This window comes from Penicillium canescens (genome assembly GCF_028828765.1).
Source record: "Penicillium canescens strain IBT 15451 chromosome Unknown utg000003l_segment0_segment0, whole genome shotgun sequence".
Classification (NCBI taxonomy): Eukaryota; Fungi; Ascomycota; class Eurotiomycetes; order Eurotiales; family Aspergillaceae; genus Penicillium; species Penicillium canescens.
In genome coordinates, this window is record NW_026703965.1 from 5,163,671 (window position 1) to 5,182,432 (window position 18,762).

Sequence of the window (18,762 nt, forward strand, 5' to 3'; positions counted from 1 at the left end):
GAACGGTCCAGATTTGGTCCAGCTAGACTAAAGAACAGCCCCAAATATGATGATGTAGGTACCAGCGATGACATTACAGACCCTAGCATGAGTTTTGAATGATCTATCGACCCATAGCTGACCGATCTGGTTTTATGTCAAGACAGTCCTAAATGGCGAGTAAAGCAGCTTACTGATTTGTCCGATCCGGGCATGGCACATTGATCCTGACTAGCAGCCTCCAGATAAGGTTCTTTCAGTGCACATTTAGATGGCGATCAAACGCACTGGTTCCGTATCATGGTCTTCATCTACAGGAATATCGAAATATACCTGGTCGCGTTTCATCACTTGAGTCCAACTGGAGGTGTGGTCTGTCACGTGTGTGATCTAGCCATGTTAGGTTGGGCGCAGTGTCTAGTAGCAATTGCTTCGAGCTTTGAGCACTGTTACACGATCAAACCCTTGGCTGATAGGGCTAGGCTGGTGGTAGTGCTGTAGTACCTATATGGAAGCATAAGTTGTGTTCCGCGTACAAGTGCGGTTGGCATAACAGATGCAACAAATTCTTAAAAGGTGACCTCGGATATATATAATGCATAGTATGATTTGAAGTTTCAACCACGAACCTAGTGAACATGGCAGTCCACGGCCTAGGCAAGCCCTTCGCGCTCGCTACCTCCTGCCTATGTGTCATAAATCCAACATCCGCATTTTCACACGTAAAAACGCGTCGTTTGCCTGGCGATAACCGCGTTGCGCAAAGTGATATTTCCCAAAACGGGGGTTCAACTCCGGACCCACTCAACAGCACCCATTGGCCGGAGCGCTCGTAAGTTAACACGAAACACGCGACCACATTGTCAGTCAAGCTACCTCGTCGCGTAGCGGAGCCTGCGATATTCGTAGCGCCATGCTGTCTGTGCTATCACCAGATTCACCTTGTCTGCATCCATGCAAATTTGTCCTGCTCCGCTCCTGGGCTTGATGATCCTGTAAAACCTGCATAGCTTCGGTGATCCCATTTGTGACACGGACCAACTCGTCTTCTAGGTGGGTTGCTCGAGATGAGCTACTATCCAACTCGTCCTGAAGCCGACGAATTTTCGCGTGTAATGTGCGATTCTCGTCGAGGGACTCCTGGAGATGGATGCTGGTGTGGCCAAGCTCGTTCTTCATTCGATGATTGGCGCATTCCAACTCGCGGATCTTTGCCGTAAAAGAGCCGCTTTCCTCCTCGTCAGTACGGGCTGGCCCAGACTATATCCAAATTTAGTATTGCATTGGCCAACTGTAGGGCTCGCAAGGCTCACGTCTTCTCTTGGCAGATGGTCTCGTTCTAACTGGGCAACCTGCAGCGTCTGCGGAGTAACTGCCTCAAGCGACCGGCCTAGTTCTTCGCAAATGGACCTGTACAGGCCGACACTTCCACCGCCCAAGTTCGACTGCAACAGGCTCTTCTTGGATTCCGTCACCGACCAAGCGTATCCATCCCCAGCCGATGGCTGTAGCCGGACTTGGCTGGGAGCGACGACAAGGCCAAGTCGGTCATCTGACGCGAGTTAGTTTCGCTCATCAGGCGGAGAGAAGACCATAACATACTAATATGGGCTGCCAATGCTTCACGGCACTGTTGTCTGAAGAAGGCGCGCTTCTCATTGCTTGTGAGAACCATGATTGTATTTGATCCTTCAAACAAAGTTCAACCCCTTGATATATGTTCAGGCTAGGCGTTAGCGATCGTACGCCTCGATAACTTATCGGCTGAAGACGATCTGATTGTCGTTCAAGCATGAACACCCCGGTGGGGCCCACCGGTTACCGAAGACCACAGTTGACCGTTGGAAATTGTCAACCGGCTATGAAGTTTGGGCAGCGTTGATTCAACCACAACCACGACAATCGTAAGCAATATTCGGCAGATTTGTAACTATAATCTAGAGAATTAACTCTTTCGACCATGAGTCCCCTCATCCATTGCAATCCAGCCTCGCTCTCGGCTGATTTATCTACGTTCGCTTCTGCCGTTTGTTAGACCAGTCAGGCAGCCCTTCCATCCGAACCACGGGTAATGCGGCCGAAGGATTCGGGTTGTCCCCCGCGGGAAAGATTGGCCTGGGAGGAAGCCCGTAAATGGCTGGTCTTGTGTTCTCAGCGACCATAGGAAAGTAACGTGACGAACAATCCAAGTGAGTGAACTCCACCAATTTACTACCTTGGCCTATGAGCCGCTGAGCGCAGCCACATGGAGCATGTCCGCCTGGACAGATGACATAGGGAAAAAAAGAGAATAAGATGCTTGGAATGAGCTCACAGGATGGCTGACAACTTACCTCTGTTCACATGTAAAAGCCCTGAGCTCAAGTCTATGCACTTTTCCTTGTGAAGAACCACAAGGTATGTCTCTTGTTGGCCATAAATCCCAAATGATTCTGTCTCGCTGTTTTCCCAGCTAACCACCAACATCCCCGGTAGAGACTGCTTCAGAATGACTCTTTGTGGCATCAACCGAAGCGCGTGCTTGACATGCAGTACCCTTTGCATTTTGGGTAACATCATTTCGTGTACCGTTTGCATTTTGCTGCGGTAGAAGATAGGCGCGGTCGAGAAGACCGTCGCTGATAACATACTCAGGACATTCTCAATGATATGATCGCAAAAGACCACAGCGTCCTTTGCTGCCACTTCGCCGGAATCTGTGCACGAATATTGCCGGTGCAACCAGTCGTGGTGGATGTTCAATGTATCGCGTTTTGAATCGAAAAAGTAATCGACATCCACCATGTTGCTTTGTACAAGGCGTATCTTCATGTGCTCCGTCTGTTTGAACATACATGCGCGCACAGCTCTCAATATCGCCCCCGCGAACGTCGATTCTGGCGGGGCGCATAGCTCCGCCTCCCTGAACAGCTTGATCAGCTCTTCTTCCGCCGTTCTTATTGCTGAGCCTGGGCGCAGAAGATCCCAAAGCATTCCAGGGAGCATGGTTGGTTCCTTTTTCAGGATTTTGGAGATCATGGTAATACCCTGTACAATGTCATTTCACCGCAAGTCTGACTCTAGCAATCTTTACCACCAACCTTAACGTGGCATTTCTCGCCGTAGTAGAACTTCTTGTTATTGGCTTCACTCAGCAGATGCTGCCATATAAGTTTCCTCGTGGACTCTTCCAGCAGCTGGTCGGCCGACTCAACATCGGCCGCTTGAGGGAAGTTTCGGAGGAGATTGATATAGATCGGGAGCATGGCCGTCTGGTGCTTTTGAATGGCAGTCTCCCATATGCGCCGCACTATGTCAGCTTCTTCACATTTGTCAAGCAGACTCTGTCTATCCCGACTGAACTGCCCTTTTGCGAAATTGTATCCCAACTTGAACGTCCTGGAAGCAGACACGGAAAGAAGCATTCCCTTGAGATAGACCTTGCCCTGGAATCTTGGGTCCAGAATAAGGTCTCCGTGTTCGGTTTCGATAATGTGCGAGGGATAAGAGAGACCGCGGATGTCCATCGTTGTTTCCATCCATTTCATCAAAACGTCAAGTGGAACTGGCTGTGCATTTTTGTCGCGCATTGTGCCGATTTCAATGGTGACGTCCCTGTCAATGCGAGAACGCAACCGAGCCATATCGTCAGTCGCGTCTGTCTGGGAGCCGGCATCAGCTTTCTTCGACGGACATATCACGCAACAAAAGCGTGATCCGGATTGACCCTGCAAAGAAAATCTCCAGTGGCAGTTGCTTGCAGCAATCTTCACCTTGTAACCGTTTCGGGTCATCACCAAGGCTGCCAGCTTGAGTCCTTCCCCATGACATCCTGCAAGGTTAGTTTTGCCTTGTTTGGACGTGTGCCCAAGCTGCAAACTCTCTGGCTGAATTTGAGCACAAGGGTTCGCCAAGGTGACGCGACCTGCTTTCTTATCATATTTGATATATCCCAAGGCCCGACGACGCTGATGTGGTTCCTTAGGGTCTGGTACGATGATCGACACGCAGCCACTTTTATCTTCGTAGTACGGCTGGAAATTGAGGCGGTTTAGTTCGAAATGTTCCAAGATGGCGTCCTTCCTATCTCACGTTAGCGTGGTCGGGAACAGCCTGGTTCACTTACCAGTTCTGATACAGCTCCCGAAATGCAGCAGCAGGATCCCAGTTTTGCACATAACTCGGAGAGATAGTGAGTGTGACACTCATCTGACGCTCCCAATTCCGAGCATCCTTGTATGTTTCGATTGACTGCAATTCGCGTTCGAGTTGCTCGTTCGCCTGTTTCTCCACCTCGCCTGGCAAATAGTCTTCGCTCTCGCAAGCAGAATCACTTGGAGGTAGGTCCATCAGAGCAGAGTATGTAGAGGAGTCGGATCGGTTTAGGACGCACCCTGCATATCCGAATTACTGGGAATTGGCTGGTGCTTTTATAGATGGGTAGTCAGTCAATGATGGTCACGTGTTCTAGCCCAGATACGTGAGGCCCAGTGGCCCTCCAGCGTCTGATGGTTTGCACCCAATGAACACTTACCCCTCAATTTAAACGCGACTTATCAACCGTTCAAGTCCGATTTTCACCCGCCCTATACATGGACTACCCGTTTGCATGTCTCTCGGTCGTTGTGTCTTTGCACCGCCATGTTATATTTCCAATCATCAGATAATTGCGCCCGGTTTCAAAGTGACGCCCTTTATTGACTGTCACTTAGAGAGCGTAAGGGGAAGTAAAGCTAGCTCCCAAGATGCAATCTATCATCTGACCGTACGACACTGTGGGACGGTGAAGCGAAACTCGGAAGAGCGTACGATCAACTTTCTTACGCCGCCCAAGTATGGCCGTGCCGCCAACTACAATCTTCATCCTCCTACGAGCTGTAAAGTGAGGTATGACAGATTAGGGACATGCGTTGAACGTGCCAAGGAATACTTTATGGGAACGTAAGGTCATGGCGACGATAAATAGCATCGGGACCCCCAGTCGAACCATCATCTCTCGCATTGTCCGAAATAATGCCTGCCATCTCTCGGCAGCCAACGCGCCGCGCGGTGGACGAACTCGACGCCATGCCCTTACTTGGTCGCCGCCCTAACACGCGACCGTCGCTGAAACCTAAGGGTGTCAACAGCCCGGCTAAATCAACCTTGCAGCGAGACCAGCCGACGCTTCGACTGCGGCTTCAGCAGAGATGCTTGAAACCAGAGACGTGGTGGACGTCACTTACCGCGTTTGGTGCACATGGTGATATTTCTGGGCACGTGCTGGAACACGAGAAAGCCATTGCCGTGGAGGAAACCCGACAGGAATGGATGCAACGTCTGCGGCCCATGCCGCACCGGCAGAACCCACCAGCAAAGAAAGGGACAGAACGCAGAAGGAGCTAGCGTTGTTCTTGTTCTATCCTATAGTATCTGGTGGACGAACAATGCCCTCAAAGGCCGAGCTTCAACCAATAAAAAATACTTTTGGCTTATGGTACTGCAGTGACACAGTGGCAGTACAGACTGAATTCAGAGAGTTGTATAGCATTTCGGGTTGATGCCACTTAAAAGATATAGCCAATGATTACGCACTGGACACTTAGTTCCACAAATATGTATTCCCCGTCATGTACACATGTACACGCCCTCGAATCAGTTTCCCCGCTTGATCTCTTTGATGCTTCGGTTCATCCTGTAGGGTCAGTCATCAAATGAACTATCGAAATGTGTCTACGTATTTAAACTTGAAGCAGCTGCGCTACATCGCCTCCACCGCAGACCAGTATACCTGGAGTGTTCTCTTCAATTGGTGCTTTTACATAGCTATCCCTCTATACCACCTGAGTGAGCTACACCATTCTCAATAGATCTTTTAAGGCCACTTATGGAAGGAATTTGGCTCACCAGAGAACTACGGTAGGATTTGATTGATAGAAAATAGACGAAGATACACTAGCTTCGCATAGCCTTCCGAGAACATCTCTCCTATTTAATCAGAGTGACAATATAAAAGAATAAAAGTTTTATCCCAGGTCAGTAGGAGCAACTGATATCGGAACTTGTGCTAAGAAACATCGTGCTCCCACCATTGGAAGGACACAAATTAGTAACCGTCTTTCAGGATTGGCTTGACGGGTGGACACCCCGGTGTTTCAATAGTGAACTGCCATGTCTTTCCCTGATACCTAGAGGACGGGAGGTTCAACACGCAAATGGGTGTAAGAGCACCTCGCCGGGAGATTGATCCTCCCACCCCAACAACGTTTGGACTTGCTAGCGTGCAAATATTTCCACTCGAGTAAAAGCAGAAGTTCGATCGAAGGGGATTCTGTTCAAACAATTTTCGGGTGGTTTTGCCCTTCAACTCCATTATCTCCGCTCCGAAGACTATGTCTTTGATATTGAGTTTGATTTTAGGAACCGTGATCTTCTTGTTAGCTGTATTATACCAGCTGAGCTTTGGCAAAATCACTTCGTGATTCTTTTCGTCATAGCGATGATCTGTTCGTAGACTTCGACGCAAGGACGCAACGCCGGCATAGAAGGTCTCACCAGACCAGTCGTTCGCCCGCAGCACTATGTAGAGCGGTTTCCCTCCTTTCTTTGCCTGGCACAAATTTGTAACAGTTCGGAGGTTAGCCCCAATGAGTACAGGATCGGAACCGCAGCTAAGAGCCATTTCAACCCAGGCTTCATCTTTGAATATCGTCCTCCAGAGGCGATGGGATTCATCTTCGTCAATGAAAGATAATGCATTTGCCTCTTTCTTTGCTTGGCAAGGGTCCAAAGACCGGATAATGCGGTTGAGGATTTTCCATGGAAGGTTTGGCATCGTGGTTGCGACGACACCCGTATAAACGTACAGATTAGGCTTTGTTGCGTGAACTCTTTTGGCCTGGGGGGTTTTCACTCTTATAAGTGGATGGCCGTGCGTTTCTGGGGGAGCTGCTCATTCATGAGTTTTGGACTCTACCCTCTTTGTGTTGCTTTCGTTGATTCGATTTTCAGAGTGGTAAGGGAGAAATGCTTTAGGATAATCTTTTATTCTGCCACGTGTGGTCACATTCTACGCATGGACCGTTGAACGGCAGACCGTAATGTTCATTGTACTATATGGCGGCATATTCAGATGAAATAACACTGCAGCCCTCATTTTGATGCGGCTTGCTCAATAATCCCTCCCCACTAAAGCCTTGGCGGTGGGACCAGAAAAAAAGTAGCTTTAGGGACGGAATATGGATTGAACGGTGAAACCCGGTTGAAGTCAAAGTAGCTGAGGGACTACGTTCATGTCCCACCATTTACAGCAGAGTGAGCAAAGTCATAGTATAAAGGGACGCTGGCTCTATGACAGAGAACCACTATCAGCCATGGAGAATCCTAGCAAAACACCAGAAATGACGGATACACAAGGAGAGGTACCGCTATACACACAGTCGACTTCGATTGAGGAGCCCCCGCTCCTCGGTATTGCAACCGCGCTGCCGGTAAGAATAAGATATGAACAGACAGGACCACGCTGACCAGACAGACCCAAACCCGCGACATAGAGAAGCAGACTTTGGCTGTAGAGCCCTTCCGACCCATACTCGAGGTCTTGAAGCAAATTGAAGGAGAAGATACCGAGCTTGCATTTCGGGCAGCACGTCTGGTGGGGTGCATTCGGTGTTTGTGGGAGTCTTGCGTTTCCAAACATACAGATATCCAGCAGCTCGAAGAGGAAAACGAAAAGCTGCGGTCCGGGAATATTCAGCTATGCAACGAGGGAAACCACTTGAAGCGCAGCCAAGATGAGCAAGTAGCTCGCTTGCACGCTATAGATGATGCGTTGGATGAAGTACGGGGAAGGCTCATCGGTGTGCTCAAAGTTTGGAATGAACGGTCTGTCGGCGACTTGGCCATTTTGCCGGAAGATGGGTTTCCTCAATGTTAGTGATTGAAGTTGAACAGGTCAAAGTTGTTTCGAAGCTTTGAACTGCCGCAATGCTTCAAGCAAGTGTACGACGATAGCAAGGTTTTGCTAGCCCGCCAATAGATCCCTTGATTCTGTGTTCCTAAATGTCGTTGTCTACCACAGTTGTTGAACAAGTTGATCTCTCACCGACTGCACTTCCAGCGCTCCGGACAGCGTAATTTGACAAGATCATCCAGGTGGTCATGATGAATAATTGCAGCTGCGAAAGTCAGCAAAGTCGGGAGTTTCCTCGTGCGCGGCCAAATTACCTGTAGAGATAGCAGCCAGCAGTGCAGGACAGCTCCGAAAAGGGCAATCATAAGAATCAAAGCTGCCAATCCGACTGTGAAAACCAAAGCACAACGTAGTTGTAAGCGAGTCCGGGAATGGACCGTTGTATACCCATGCAGCCACCATAAGAGAGAAGCCAAGCTCAGATAATCCACAAAGTGAAGAAAGAGTACGGCATCTCGCAGTGGGGAGAAAACATAAACACCAGCTAGTGTGGCTGTAGTCTTGATCAAACACGAGAAAATGCAAAACAGTGGAAAACAGATCATCAATGAGGATGGTGTGGTGATGAGGCTTCGTAGCAGGATGCTCATTCGGAGGGACTGATGCTTGGTGGTCAACGTAAAAACCGAAAAATAGCCTTGTGGTACGTACCACCAGTAAGAAGGGAAATATGCTGGTTATACCGAGTATTACATCTCTTACGACCTCACTTTTTCCGGCCCAGCTCAGTCCTATATAAACTACCAGTAAAACATCGTTCGGTACTGACACTGCAAGGTCAAGGGCCAGATGTAAACGGTTATCCCGGACTGCTCGACGAGACAATTCGAAACGGACGAGGCTGGCAACTAGCAGCACGGTAGCTAGGGCTGTATGCACCGTAGGCGGAACCTGCATGACTGGCTGGCTTACTGGCAACGTTCAAGTATCAAGGGACTGAATTGAATTTATTCTCAGCATTACCTGCTACAGGGTTAGTTATGATATTATGCTAAAAGGCTCAGTAATCCTTTCCGATTTGTAACCATCGCTTGTAAGCCGATACCGCCGAGTCTCCTTCTGGGAGCCGAATGAATGGCCCTAGGAACGGAACGGTTGTTCCTAGGTGCCCAGAAACTCCTAGGAACACATGCTTGGACCCCGGGAACCAGCCTTCCATTCCCAGGTACCGAGCAGCTTCTAGAACCTCATAACTATAGACATCTATTGGCTAAAGATGAATTCAACAAGCTCAGGCCTCTAGGAGCGTCACTGGCTCTCCCAGGAGCGAACTATGGTACTGTGAGGGTCTCACGTATACATAGAGGTGGATAGTGTTTCAAGATGAACAATCAATGTTAAGAACAACTATAGTTGACTCTAGATACAAGACGTAGCGCGAGGAAGCAAAAGAAAGGTAGCTTCCTCGCGTTCAGGGGAACCCATGTACACCATGTGGGTCCCGCGCGGATCATATCTCCATCCGTTCCGCATGCTTCATCTATATCCCTGACATTACCCCCTCCTAAACAACTAGGAGCTCCTGCGACGCCATAGCTCAGTAGGCGAAGGCCGTTCTGGGTTCTGGCTGTGGAACTCATACAAGAGCTCGCCACTCCCTGGGACCAGGTCCTGTTGGGGCCGCCACGAAGAAGGGTAGCCTTTCCATTTCACGTAGTACTCCAGTCTTCTCTTTCCATGTCGATTCTTGGTGACGCGTGAATCCAATATCTTTTCAATCATCCACTCTCTTTTCTCGGTGTTATCTTTATTCAATCTGACTCGGTGCTGAATAGGTTCGTTTTGGCTAGGGAAGGGGTCCAAAGCCGCTGGGCGGAGCAAGCTCGTGTGGAAAACGTCGTGAATTCTCATTGCTGGGGGAAGCTCCAATCGATACGTGACTGGGCCCATGACCTCTGCAACTCGGAATGGTCCAATGAATTTCTCCGAGAGTTTCCTGGCCGGTCGTTCTATACTCAAATTCTTTGTCTCTAGCCACACTTCGTCTCCCTCGCGATACTGTGGTGCTGGCATTCGATTCTCGTTTGCGTACTCGGCGTGTTGCGCTTGACTCATGGTCATCTCTGAACGTAGTATCTCTGTGAGTCTTGCCATTTCGTTCGCGAAGGCGTCTGCGGCCTCGATATCAATCTGTTGCTTCGCGGGAAGTTTTCGTGTTCCTTGGGGCGGTTCATGTCCCATTCTCGGGTGTTGTCCGTATACGGCGTAGAATGGTGTCACACCGGTTGTCGCCGACTGGTGATTGTTGATTGCAAATTCGGCAAGAGGTAACCAGTTGACCCAGTCGTCCTGCGAATAGTTGACGTAAGCCCGGAGGTACTGCTCTAGCCCTTGGTTAGAGTTCTCAGATTGGCCGTCTGATTCTGGGTGGTAGGCAGTAGAGAGCCTGGTCGAAATCCCTAATCGCTGGCAAAGCCGCTGCCAAAGACGGGAAGTGAACTGTGTCCCTCTGTCGGATACAATTGTCGTTGGTAGTCCATGGTGCTTCCATACGTGGTGCAAGAACAACTGTGCCGTGTGCTTTGCATTCGTAGATCCACACGCAATGAAGTGTCGTTGTTTCGAAAGTCGATCGGTCACGACCATGATGTTCTTGCAGAACTGGCCTGTCGTTTCATTTTTGCTTCTTGGTAGCTCGACAATGAAGTCTACTGCTATGTCTTCCCACCTCGCCCGCGGCGTGCCCAGAGGTTGCAAAAGCCCCTGGTAGGGCAGTCGTGACGCTTTGGATCGCGAGCAGGTGTGGCAATTGCGTACATATCGTTTCACGGTTTGGCCCATCTTGGGCCAGTAGTAATTTCGTGAGAGCAGTTCGTAGGTTTTGGCTCTCCCGGGATGTCCCGCGGCAGCATTGTCATGGCACGATCGCAGGAGACGGAGACGTAGTTCATCGTCATCCGGCACGAACATTCGATCTTTCACAAACAGTCTTCCATCTTTTCCCACCATTTCGTTGATGGGGATCTTGAGTCGAGTCAGCTCTGTCGGTAGCTGGCGGTCGTGCGTGTTTATAGTCTCTCGTATCTTTGCTGATATTGGGTCCTTCGTATAAGCAGCGGTGATCAACTCATCGAGAGGTTGCTGCGTATCGCCTTGATTTTCGTCTAACGTATTCTGTTTCAAGGCAAGCGGATGCATGCCGGGTGAGATGTTGTGTGGCTTGATCACTGTCTGGTCTTGATGTCGTAGCCTCTCGTCGTCATCCGTTTGTGGCATATCTGACGACCGTCTGGTCAAAGCATCTGGTTTCCCACCCTGTGCTCCTGGACGATAGACGAGTTTGAAGTCGAACCGTGAGAGAAACTCGCTCCATCGCGCTTGTCGCCGACTGAGGCGCTTGGTTGTCATGAAATGTTGGAGGTTCTTGTGGTCACTGATCACCTGTACAGGAGTGTCTGCACCTTCCAGCTCGGCTCGCCATTCTTCAAAAGACTGTACAACAGCCATGAGTTCTTTGTCGTAGATGTCATAGTTGCATTCCGCCGGTGACAACTTGCGGGAAAAGTATGCGACTGGGTGCAGGGTCCCATCCGAATCAGGCTGTGACAAGCAGCCTGCATTGACGTAATCCGATGAATCGCACTCGATAGTGCTAGGCTTGTCTGGGTCAAAATGTCGTAGAATTGGTGCTGAGGTGAACGCTTCCTTGAGATCTTCGAACGCAGTCTGGCATTTCTCGTCCCATGTGAATGGGGTATCTTTCTTGGTCAATCTGGTGAGAGGGTTGGCTTTTGCGGCAAAGCCCTTGATGAACCTTCGGTAGAAATTCGCAAAACCAAGAAAACTTTGGATGTCCTTGATGTTTTGTGGGGTCGGCCACTCTTTGACGGCAGAGACCTTCGCCGGGTCCATCTGGATGCCGTCCGTACTCACGATGAGGCCCAAATATTTCACTTCCTGTACGTGGAATTCACACTTTGCAATGTCGGCCTGTAGCCCATGCTCTTTCAGGCGTTGTAATACCTGTCTCACGTGTCTCTTGTGTTCTTTCAATGAATTGCTGTAGATCAAAATGTCGTCTAGATATGCCGTGCAAAAAAGGTCGAGATACCCCCTCAGGGCGTCGTTCACATAGTGTTGGAAAGAAGCAGGGCCATTCGTCAGCCCGAAGGGCATCACAAGGTATTCAAACAATCCATATCTCGTCCGGAACGCGGTCTTCCATTCGTCTCCCTTGGCGATGCGAAGACGATTGAACGCCGCTATGATATCCAGTTTGGTGTAGTACTGAGCTTTGCAGAGCCGATCTAGGGTCTCTCGGATCAATGGGATCGGGTATCGGTTCTTTACTGTGAGCGCATTGAGGGCTCGATAGTCCACACAGAATCGTAGCCCGCCTCCCGGTTTTCGAACAAACAGAACTGGAGAGGCGGCGGGTGATCGCGATGCTCGAATAAATCCTTTCCCTAAGTTTGCCTCCAAATATTCTCGTAAGACGAGGAGCTCGTCTCGGGACATGTCGTACAGCGGCCCGAATGGCGGTTCGGTGTCTTTCTTTAGCCGTATTTTGTGGTCGTAGCTGCGGTGCGGTGGGAGCTTGTCGGCTTCTTTCTGCGAAAACACGTCGAGAAACTCATGATATTCCAGAGGCAGTTTTTCTTTAGGGTCAATTCTGATCTTAGGGGCCAGTGCCTTCTCTATATCTGCCATCGAGGCAGCGAAGATGGTGAATTCTTCGGATCTCTTTCTTGCTTTGTCTGTCAAGTAGAGAAAGGGGGACGCTCCGATCATGCGAATGTCGAGCGTATTCCTTTCGGTATCTTTCGTCGGTTTCTTCATCGTTTCTTCTTTTGTGATTCCGTCAATCTCGATACTTTTCTTCATTCCACAATGGTGGTGACAATGTGCAGAATCAAATGTCAACGTGTTATTTTTCCATGAGATTGTCGCATCGTGGTACTTCAGCCAAGGGATCCCGAGCACAATCGGTTGCCGGCTCAACTTGGTCACAAAACAGGGTAAAGTCTCTCTATGCCCCTGTATATTCATCGGTATTCGTGTCATATGGGTAATCCGCCCCGCGACCGATTGTCTTCCGTCGACGACCTCGAGCCGTCGCGGATGGCGTAACGGTTCTAGTTTCAAATCGTGTCTTTGCGCAAAAGTTTGATCAATAAAAGCCATTCCATTTGCTCCGCTATCGACAAGAGCATCTATTTGCAAATTCCTTCCATCCTTGTGGAGAGTGCATGGCAGGATGAGGTGATGACCATCTAGTTTCACCTTCTGCTGCCGCACAGAGCAAGCGGAGATCTTTATTGATCGTACTTCGTACTTCGTCAGTCCTAAATCGCGACTTCGATCTAGGACATTTCTTTTCCCTCAACGACTGTGCTTTCATCGTCGGTGTCAGATTCCATCGTTGCATTGTTTACCTTTGCTGTTCCGCGACCAGCAAGGCGTGGCATCTCCTTCATCTGCGGGTTTGTGCACTCGTGGATCCGATGTCCATGCTCCCCGCACTTGTAGCACCGGCCATGCTGGGCGAGCAAGGCACGATCTACCGAGCGCAGAACATAGCCTTCAGATCGTGCGGCGAGGGGTGTCTGTCTTGGACGTGACTTTTCGTATTGCGGATTGGTTCGGGTGGTTCCAACTACGCGGTTTGGCAACCGTCTTTCGTAATCACGCATCTCATGATCAACGTCACGATAGAAATCTACCAAGTCGTAAAAATCTGCGGGTCTCTGCAACCCGATGACTTGTCGTGCCAATTCGTTTGAGATTGCATTCTCGAGTAGCGGTATCATAGCATCTTCAGCGTATCCAACTTCCGCAGCGCAGCGGGCAAAGTCGGCATAGAAGTCATCAAAACTCCTCCTTCCCATGCGCAGGGTGCGCAGTTCATTGATGGCCCTTTTCCTCTTGTTCTTGTCACCGTAAATCTTTTCTAGGGCTTCCAATGCATCTTCGGCGGACTGAAAGCAGCGTGGATGATCGGGTCGGCATTGAGCCCGTATCTGCTGATACGCGACTCCATCAGTGCGACTACGAATGTACGCAATCCGTTGCTGTTCAGTTGGGTATTGAGCGGCGCTGTTGTTCAGCTTGTCATAGACTTTGTCTCTCCAGCTATCGAACGCGTCGCGATCTCCTGAGAATACAGGTGCATCAGGGAACTTTGGATTATCGAAGCGTCCTGGGCTGGTCGTGTAAAGTGGGTGCGAACCGCCTCGTCGTATCGGTTCAGTTCGGGCGTCCAGAGAGGCCTCATGTTGAGGAGCACGGTTTTCGTTGGTTCCTTCCGCAACTGGCGTCGTCTGTCTCGTCGTATTCAGCAGCGCAATGATTGACTGATCGCGATCACGCTCTCGGTGTGCTCCGTCCAACTTCGAAGTCAGTTCCTCGACTCGCTTCTCTGCCATGTCTCTTTGGACGGTCATACGGTCTCTTTCACGTCGCAATTCTCGGTTGTCTTCGCCTAAACGTATGACTTCTTCCCGGATCATCTGATCAGTCACCTGATTTGTGTTCATTTTTGCTTGTTTGTCCATGGCAACCAGAACGTCCCACCAAAATTCGAAATGGTGTCGCAGTCGTGCTAATTGTTGCGCTCTGTCTAGAACGCAGATCGCTCGAGTAGGGCGTAGTGGGTGATTCGGGCTCACATAGTCAAACGCATCAATCATCGGAGTCACGCCCGTACTTTCTGCTGGCGTTGTCTTGTCCCCTTCGTTGCTGGGCTGGTAATCGTCATCGTCAGAGCCATCGTCATCGACGATGGTAGCTTCTCGTGCTATCACGGTGTCTCTTCTTGTCCGTCCTCTCCATTCTACTTCCTCGGCTCCTCGAGCGTTAGGATTCTCATTGTTGGACTTGGACGTCATGTTGTCCTTGTTGTCTGTTGTCTTTGTTGTCTGTTGTCTGTTATCGTTTGGTTGTCTGTTATCGTTGGTTGTCTGTTATCGTTGGTTGTCTGTTATCGTTGGTTGTCTGTTGTCTTTGTTGTCTGTTGTCTTTGTTGTCTGTTGTCTTTGTTGTCTGTTGTCGTCGGTTGTCTGTTGTCGGGGTTGGCGCTACGTAATGTGAGGGTCTCACGTATACATAGAGGTGGATAGTGTTTCAAGATGAACAATCAATGTTAAGAACAACTATAGTTGACTCTAGATACAAGACGTAGCGCGAGGAAGCAAAAGAAAGGTAGCTTCCTCGCGTTCAGGGGAACCCATGTACACCATGTGGGTCCCGCGCGGATCATATCTCCATCCGTTCCGCATGCTTCATCTATATCCCTGACAGGTACATGATTTTCTCATGTTCATTGGAATTTTGTAAAAGCTTTTATAAAGATGCCTCGTTCCCCGCGGTGTCAAGGAACAGACATAACTTCCCATACTCTTCAATCATTCCAATTAACTTATTATCACGATTACGTCTCGGTAAGATCTCCAAAATCGCTTAAGACAAGCGACGGCATGCTGATTTATTTTCAAAGCCCACAGCCTACTGCATTTGCATAATACACCACAATGTCTCAATGCCAAAAAGGAATCCCATTGTTCTTTCACCACGAAGGCTATTACGAAATAGCATGCACCATAATGGACCAGCTGACGGCTTCTGATGTTGGCGCCCTCTTGGCTTCACTTCGGATTACACCACCCCAGCATATAAAAGAAAGGTTCTTACAGCCACTACGAGACTTTGACCATACCATGCGACTGTTTGAGCCTTGGTTCCATGACAAATGTCAGATTCTGATCATCGGCCCGGACACCGTTCGATTGAGTGACCGAATCTTCAAGTCCGAGGATTACTACAAGGGGAAGCCCTCACATCAAACTCAGCTCGAGGTGTGCATTTTTGCGATCCCCGACAACTTTGAGAAAAGTGTCGAGGAGATCCGACGTCTCAGACACTGTTATCATGCCTTGTCATTATTCTCTAGGCGGGAGCGTATAGAAGCGCTGATTACCGGAGAAGAGCTTCTCGAAAATAATCTTATTAGACAGATCAAGAGCATAGAGCCCTCACCATGCAAGGTCTCTGGAGAGTACTTAGATGTCAAAGTTTTTGATCTTTTTGGCTCAAGCACACATCGGTATCTACAACCACATCTAATCGGCCTTGAATTTGCGGGAATGGAATTTGGCATCGAGTGGAACGTTAAGGATCCAATGTCGAAAGATGACTGTTGGAAGGCAAGACAGGGAATTCCTTACATTGAGGCTGCCAGCTCTCGCGATATCAAGGTCGCTGTGAAAGACCGTTCGCGCCGTCGAAAACCCCAAAGCCTGGTATTCCACTCCGAGTACCCGGATTGGGACCCGCAAACAACAGTTTCTATCCCTATCAGCTCGGTATGAACACTTGCGCCTCGTCCCAACAGATGTACTGGCAGTTGGTCAATTTGTGGTAATAAATGAGTACTGTAAATAGAACATGATCTTGTGTTGAAACAGCGCAAGTAAAATTACTTCCATGCTAAGCCGCCTGGTTTTTGGGCTTGATGACACAGACCCCGGGGCGTTAGACACAGAGCCAGAGACACAGTAGATTATAAGATGCGGTCTCAAGGCCTGCTAAGCTATCAGAATGCCAGCTAGCGTCCCATACGATTTCATGGCCGGCTTACCCACAGGCCTCCTACAGATAAATGCCTGATGCCTGGAAAGTATGTAGACACGTTGTTCAGACACTATTGGGTCCTCTGCTAGCCTGACGGAAGCTCCTGAATCCAATTACTGGGCCCTAGGAGCAAGTATCACGATCCCAGGAGCGAGAGTACCTTAGCATTCAAAGTAGGTGATGCCAAATCAAATGATACCGGATGTATTGTAGGACGTCAGCAAAGCTGTACCCTCGAAAAACAGTTAAATAGAGACCATGGCCGCAAAGACTTGAAAGTTTCAAACCTACCATTCAATTATCGGAAGTGATAAACCGTTTTGGCAACCAGAAAAGACCAAAATGCCTCCACAGGGAAGACCAGTGGCGCTTCAGAGCCCCTTTCAAATTTCGAACCATCATCGAGGTCAGTCGCCGGGGTCAAAGATAATGACAGCCCTAGCTAACGTCGGCTCAGGCAGACAACATCCAACTCAAAGAGTTGAGGGCATCATTATGAGCATACGTGCTGAAATGTCGAGAATGCAACATGGACACAAACAGGCAATTCTGATGCTGCGAAACCACGAGAACATGCTGCGGGCTCTCGCGAATGAAAAAGCCAGTTTGGAGGAGCAAAATCGGTCTTTGTTTGAACATATCAAGATACTTCAGCAAGAAAATTGCGTCCTAGAGTTGAAGAACAACCAACTGAAGTCTCAACTGGCAAAGATGAGGCAGCAGTACCCGGAGTCGCCCGATGAAGAGCAACCTCAGAGGCCTACCTAGATCACACTGTGAGGTATTCAGTATAACCAGCAATATCGTTACTCGCGAGAAAGAAAGAAGGATTATGATGCCATGACCGGTCACCAGATCAGATATCGGAGGAGACAATGCTCAATTTTGTATGTTGGACACAAATATCATTTTGCTGCGGGATTGCGTGGAAAACCAACCGTGTAATAGTTCGCTAGAGCCCGCCAGAATGTGCCGGAAGAAACCACAACCATCTTATTACCTACGACCACAAATCCAAAGACATTGCTAGAAAAACAATGGAAATAACACAACACTCAGGCGTCTCTATAAGAATAAGTGAACTTTCCCTAGGCCAACAGCCAAAATAATGGCCCCAATCCGGTCAAAGTGGTATCAATGGATTGCTGACACCTCTCTCCCTAACATGTACGCCATTTCAGTGGCCATAACTATAGCAATTTGCTTGATCTATTGGTTTACGCGAGATGCGTGGCGCTGGGGGTGGACAGGACGCCATGTGTTCTGCCGTCGCCGTTTCCGATCGAAACTACTAGTTCCTTGGAGACGGTTTGCCTTCGTCCACCTGCCAAGATACATGCATTGGCTGGACATCTCCAACTACCGGCAAGTGCTAATCCTGGCCGTCATGATAGCGGGGAACATTGTTGGCCTCCGGCTTCGAGCTCATTCTTGGGCGGAAGCACAGAAAAGGGCTGGCTCTATGGCGGTCATCAATATTGTGCCCCTGTGCACCGGTATCAGCTTTGGTTTCTCGGCAGATCTACTCCACGTGGACCGCCAAATGCTTGCATGGTTCCATCGCTGGGTAGGTCGCATTTGTGTGCTCCTCTCTGTGTTACACTGTTCGCTACTCGTTACTGTCACCAGAACGATGAACCTGGCAAACCCACGGCACATTGTTCCAATAGCCGTAAGTCAAAGATATCCCGTGGCTAAGTGTGCGTATTGTGCAGACTAACATCACATCCAATATAGGCCGGTTGTGCTCTCGTTCTCGTGATACCGGTAACTTGTGCGCCGGTCCAACGGCGACATCCGCAGTTTGCGATGAAATGTCACTACCTTCTTGCAGCAACGGCGATTGGCGCGCTGATATACCATCTCGTGGAGCAACAGACACTCTATCGGTGGTACCTGGTAGGCGCTATCTGCCTGTGGGTTTTCATTAGCGTTGTTGTCTGCATAATGGCCGCATGGGACCAGAAGCCCTGGAAATCTTCTCGAAATGAGGTAGTCATGAACTCTGTGAGCCATTTCCTTTGGCTTGACATAGAGCTACCCCTCAACCGAGCGATTCGCCCTGGCCAGTATGTGCAGCTTTGGATGCCACGAGCCGGCTTTCGCGCTTTCTTTCAGCTTCCTCGGTTTTATATTGCTTTCTGGGAAGATGGACCAACTCAAAGAATAGTCCGTATGGTAGCAGAGTCTCGACCTGGGCTTGCACGAAGGCTGTACCACGAAGCACTGAGATCCCCAGCCAAGCAGTCGGCCATCATATTCGGACCCTACGGACACCCTCTGGA

The 18,762-nt window shown here is 49.4% G+C and overlaps 5 protein-coding genes across 5 annotated transcripts; 1 reads left to right on the forward strand and 4 right to left on the reverse strand.

Annotated features, from left to right (window-relative positions):
- Positions 1-846: 846 nt before the first annotated feature.
- Positions 847-1,654, reverse strand: N7446_005228 (uncharacterized protein; the record flags this gene model as incomplete). The annotated part of the gene is made up of 3 exons (XM_058513976.1): positions 847-1,239; positions 1,293-1,531; positions 1,582-1,654. The coding sequence occupies 3 exons, from the start codon at positions 1,652-1,654 to the stop codon at positions 847-849; spliced, it is 705 nt and encodes a 234-aa protein (XP_058375305.1).
- Positions 1,655-1,988: 334 nt separating this feature from the next.
- N7446_005229 (uncharacterized protein) lies at positions 1,989-2,997 on the reverse strand (the record flags this gene model as incomplete). The annotated part of the gene is made up of 2 exons (XM_058513977.1): positions 1,989-2,239; positions 2,313-2,997. The coding sequence occupies 2 exons, from the start codon at positions 2,995-2,997 to the stop codon at positions 1,989-1,991; spliced, it is 936 nt and encodes a 311-aa protein (XP_058375306.1).
- Positions 2,998-3,038: 41 nt separating this feature from the next.
- Positions 3,039-4,308, reverse strand: N7446_005230 (uncharacterized protein; the record flags this gene model as incomplete). Its single annotated transcript, XM_058513978.1, has 2 exons — positions 3,039-4,041; positions 4,085-4,308. The coding sequence occupies 2 exons, from the start codon at positions 4,306-4,308 to the stop codon at positions 3,039-3,041; spliced, it is 1,227 nt and encodes a 408-aa protein (XP_058375307.1).
- Positions 4,309-4,971: 663 nt separating this feature from the next.
- On the forward strand, positions 4,972-5,343 carry N7446_005231 (uncharacterized protein; the record flags this gene model as incomplete). Its single annotated transcript, XM_058513979.1, has 1 exon — positions 4,972-5,343. The coding sequence occupies one exon, from the start codon at positions 4,972-4,974 to the stop codon at positions 5,341-5,343; it is 372 nt and encodes a 123-aa protein (XP_058375308.1).
- Positions 5,344-13,212: 7,869 nt separating this feature from the next.
- On the reverse strand, positions 13,213-14,736 carry N7446_005232 (zinc finger CCHC domain-containing protein; the record flags this gene model as incomplete). Its single annotated transcript, XM_058513980.1, has 1 exon — positions 13,213-14,736. One exon carries the CDS (start codon positions 14,734-14,736, stop codon positions 13,213-13,215), a length of 1,524 nt encoding a protein of 507 aa, XP_058375309.1.
- Between the last annotated feature and the right edge of the window lie 4,026 nt (positions 14,737-18,762).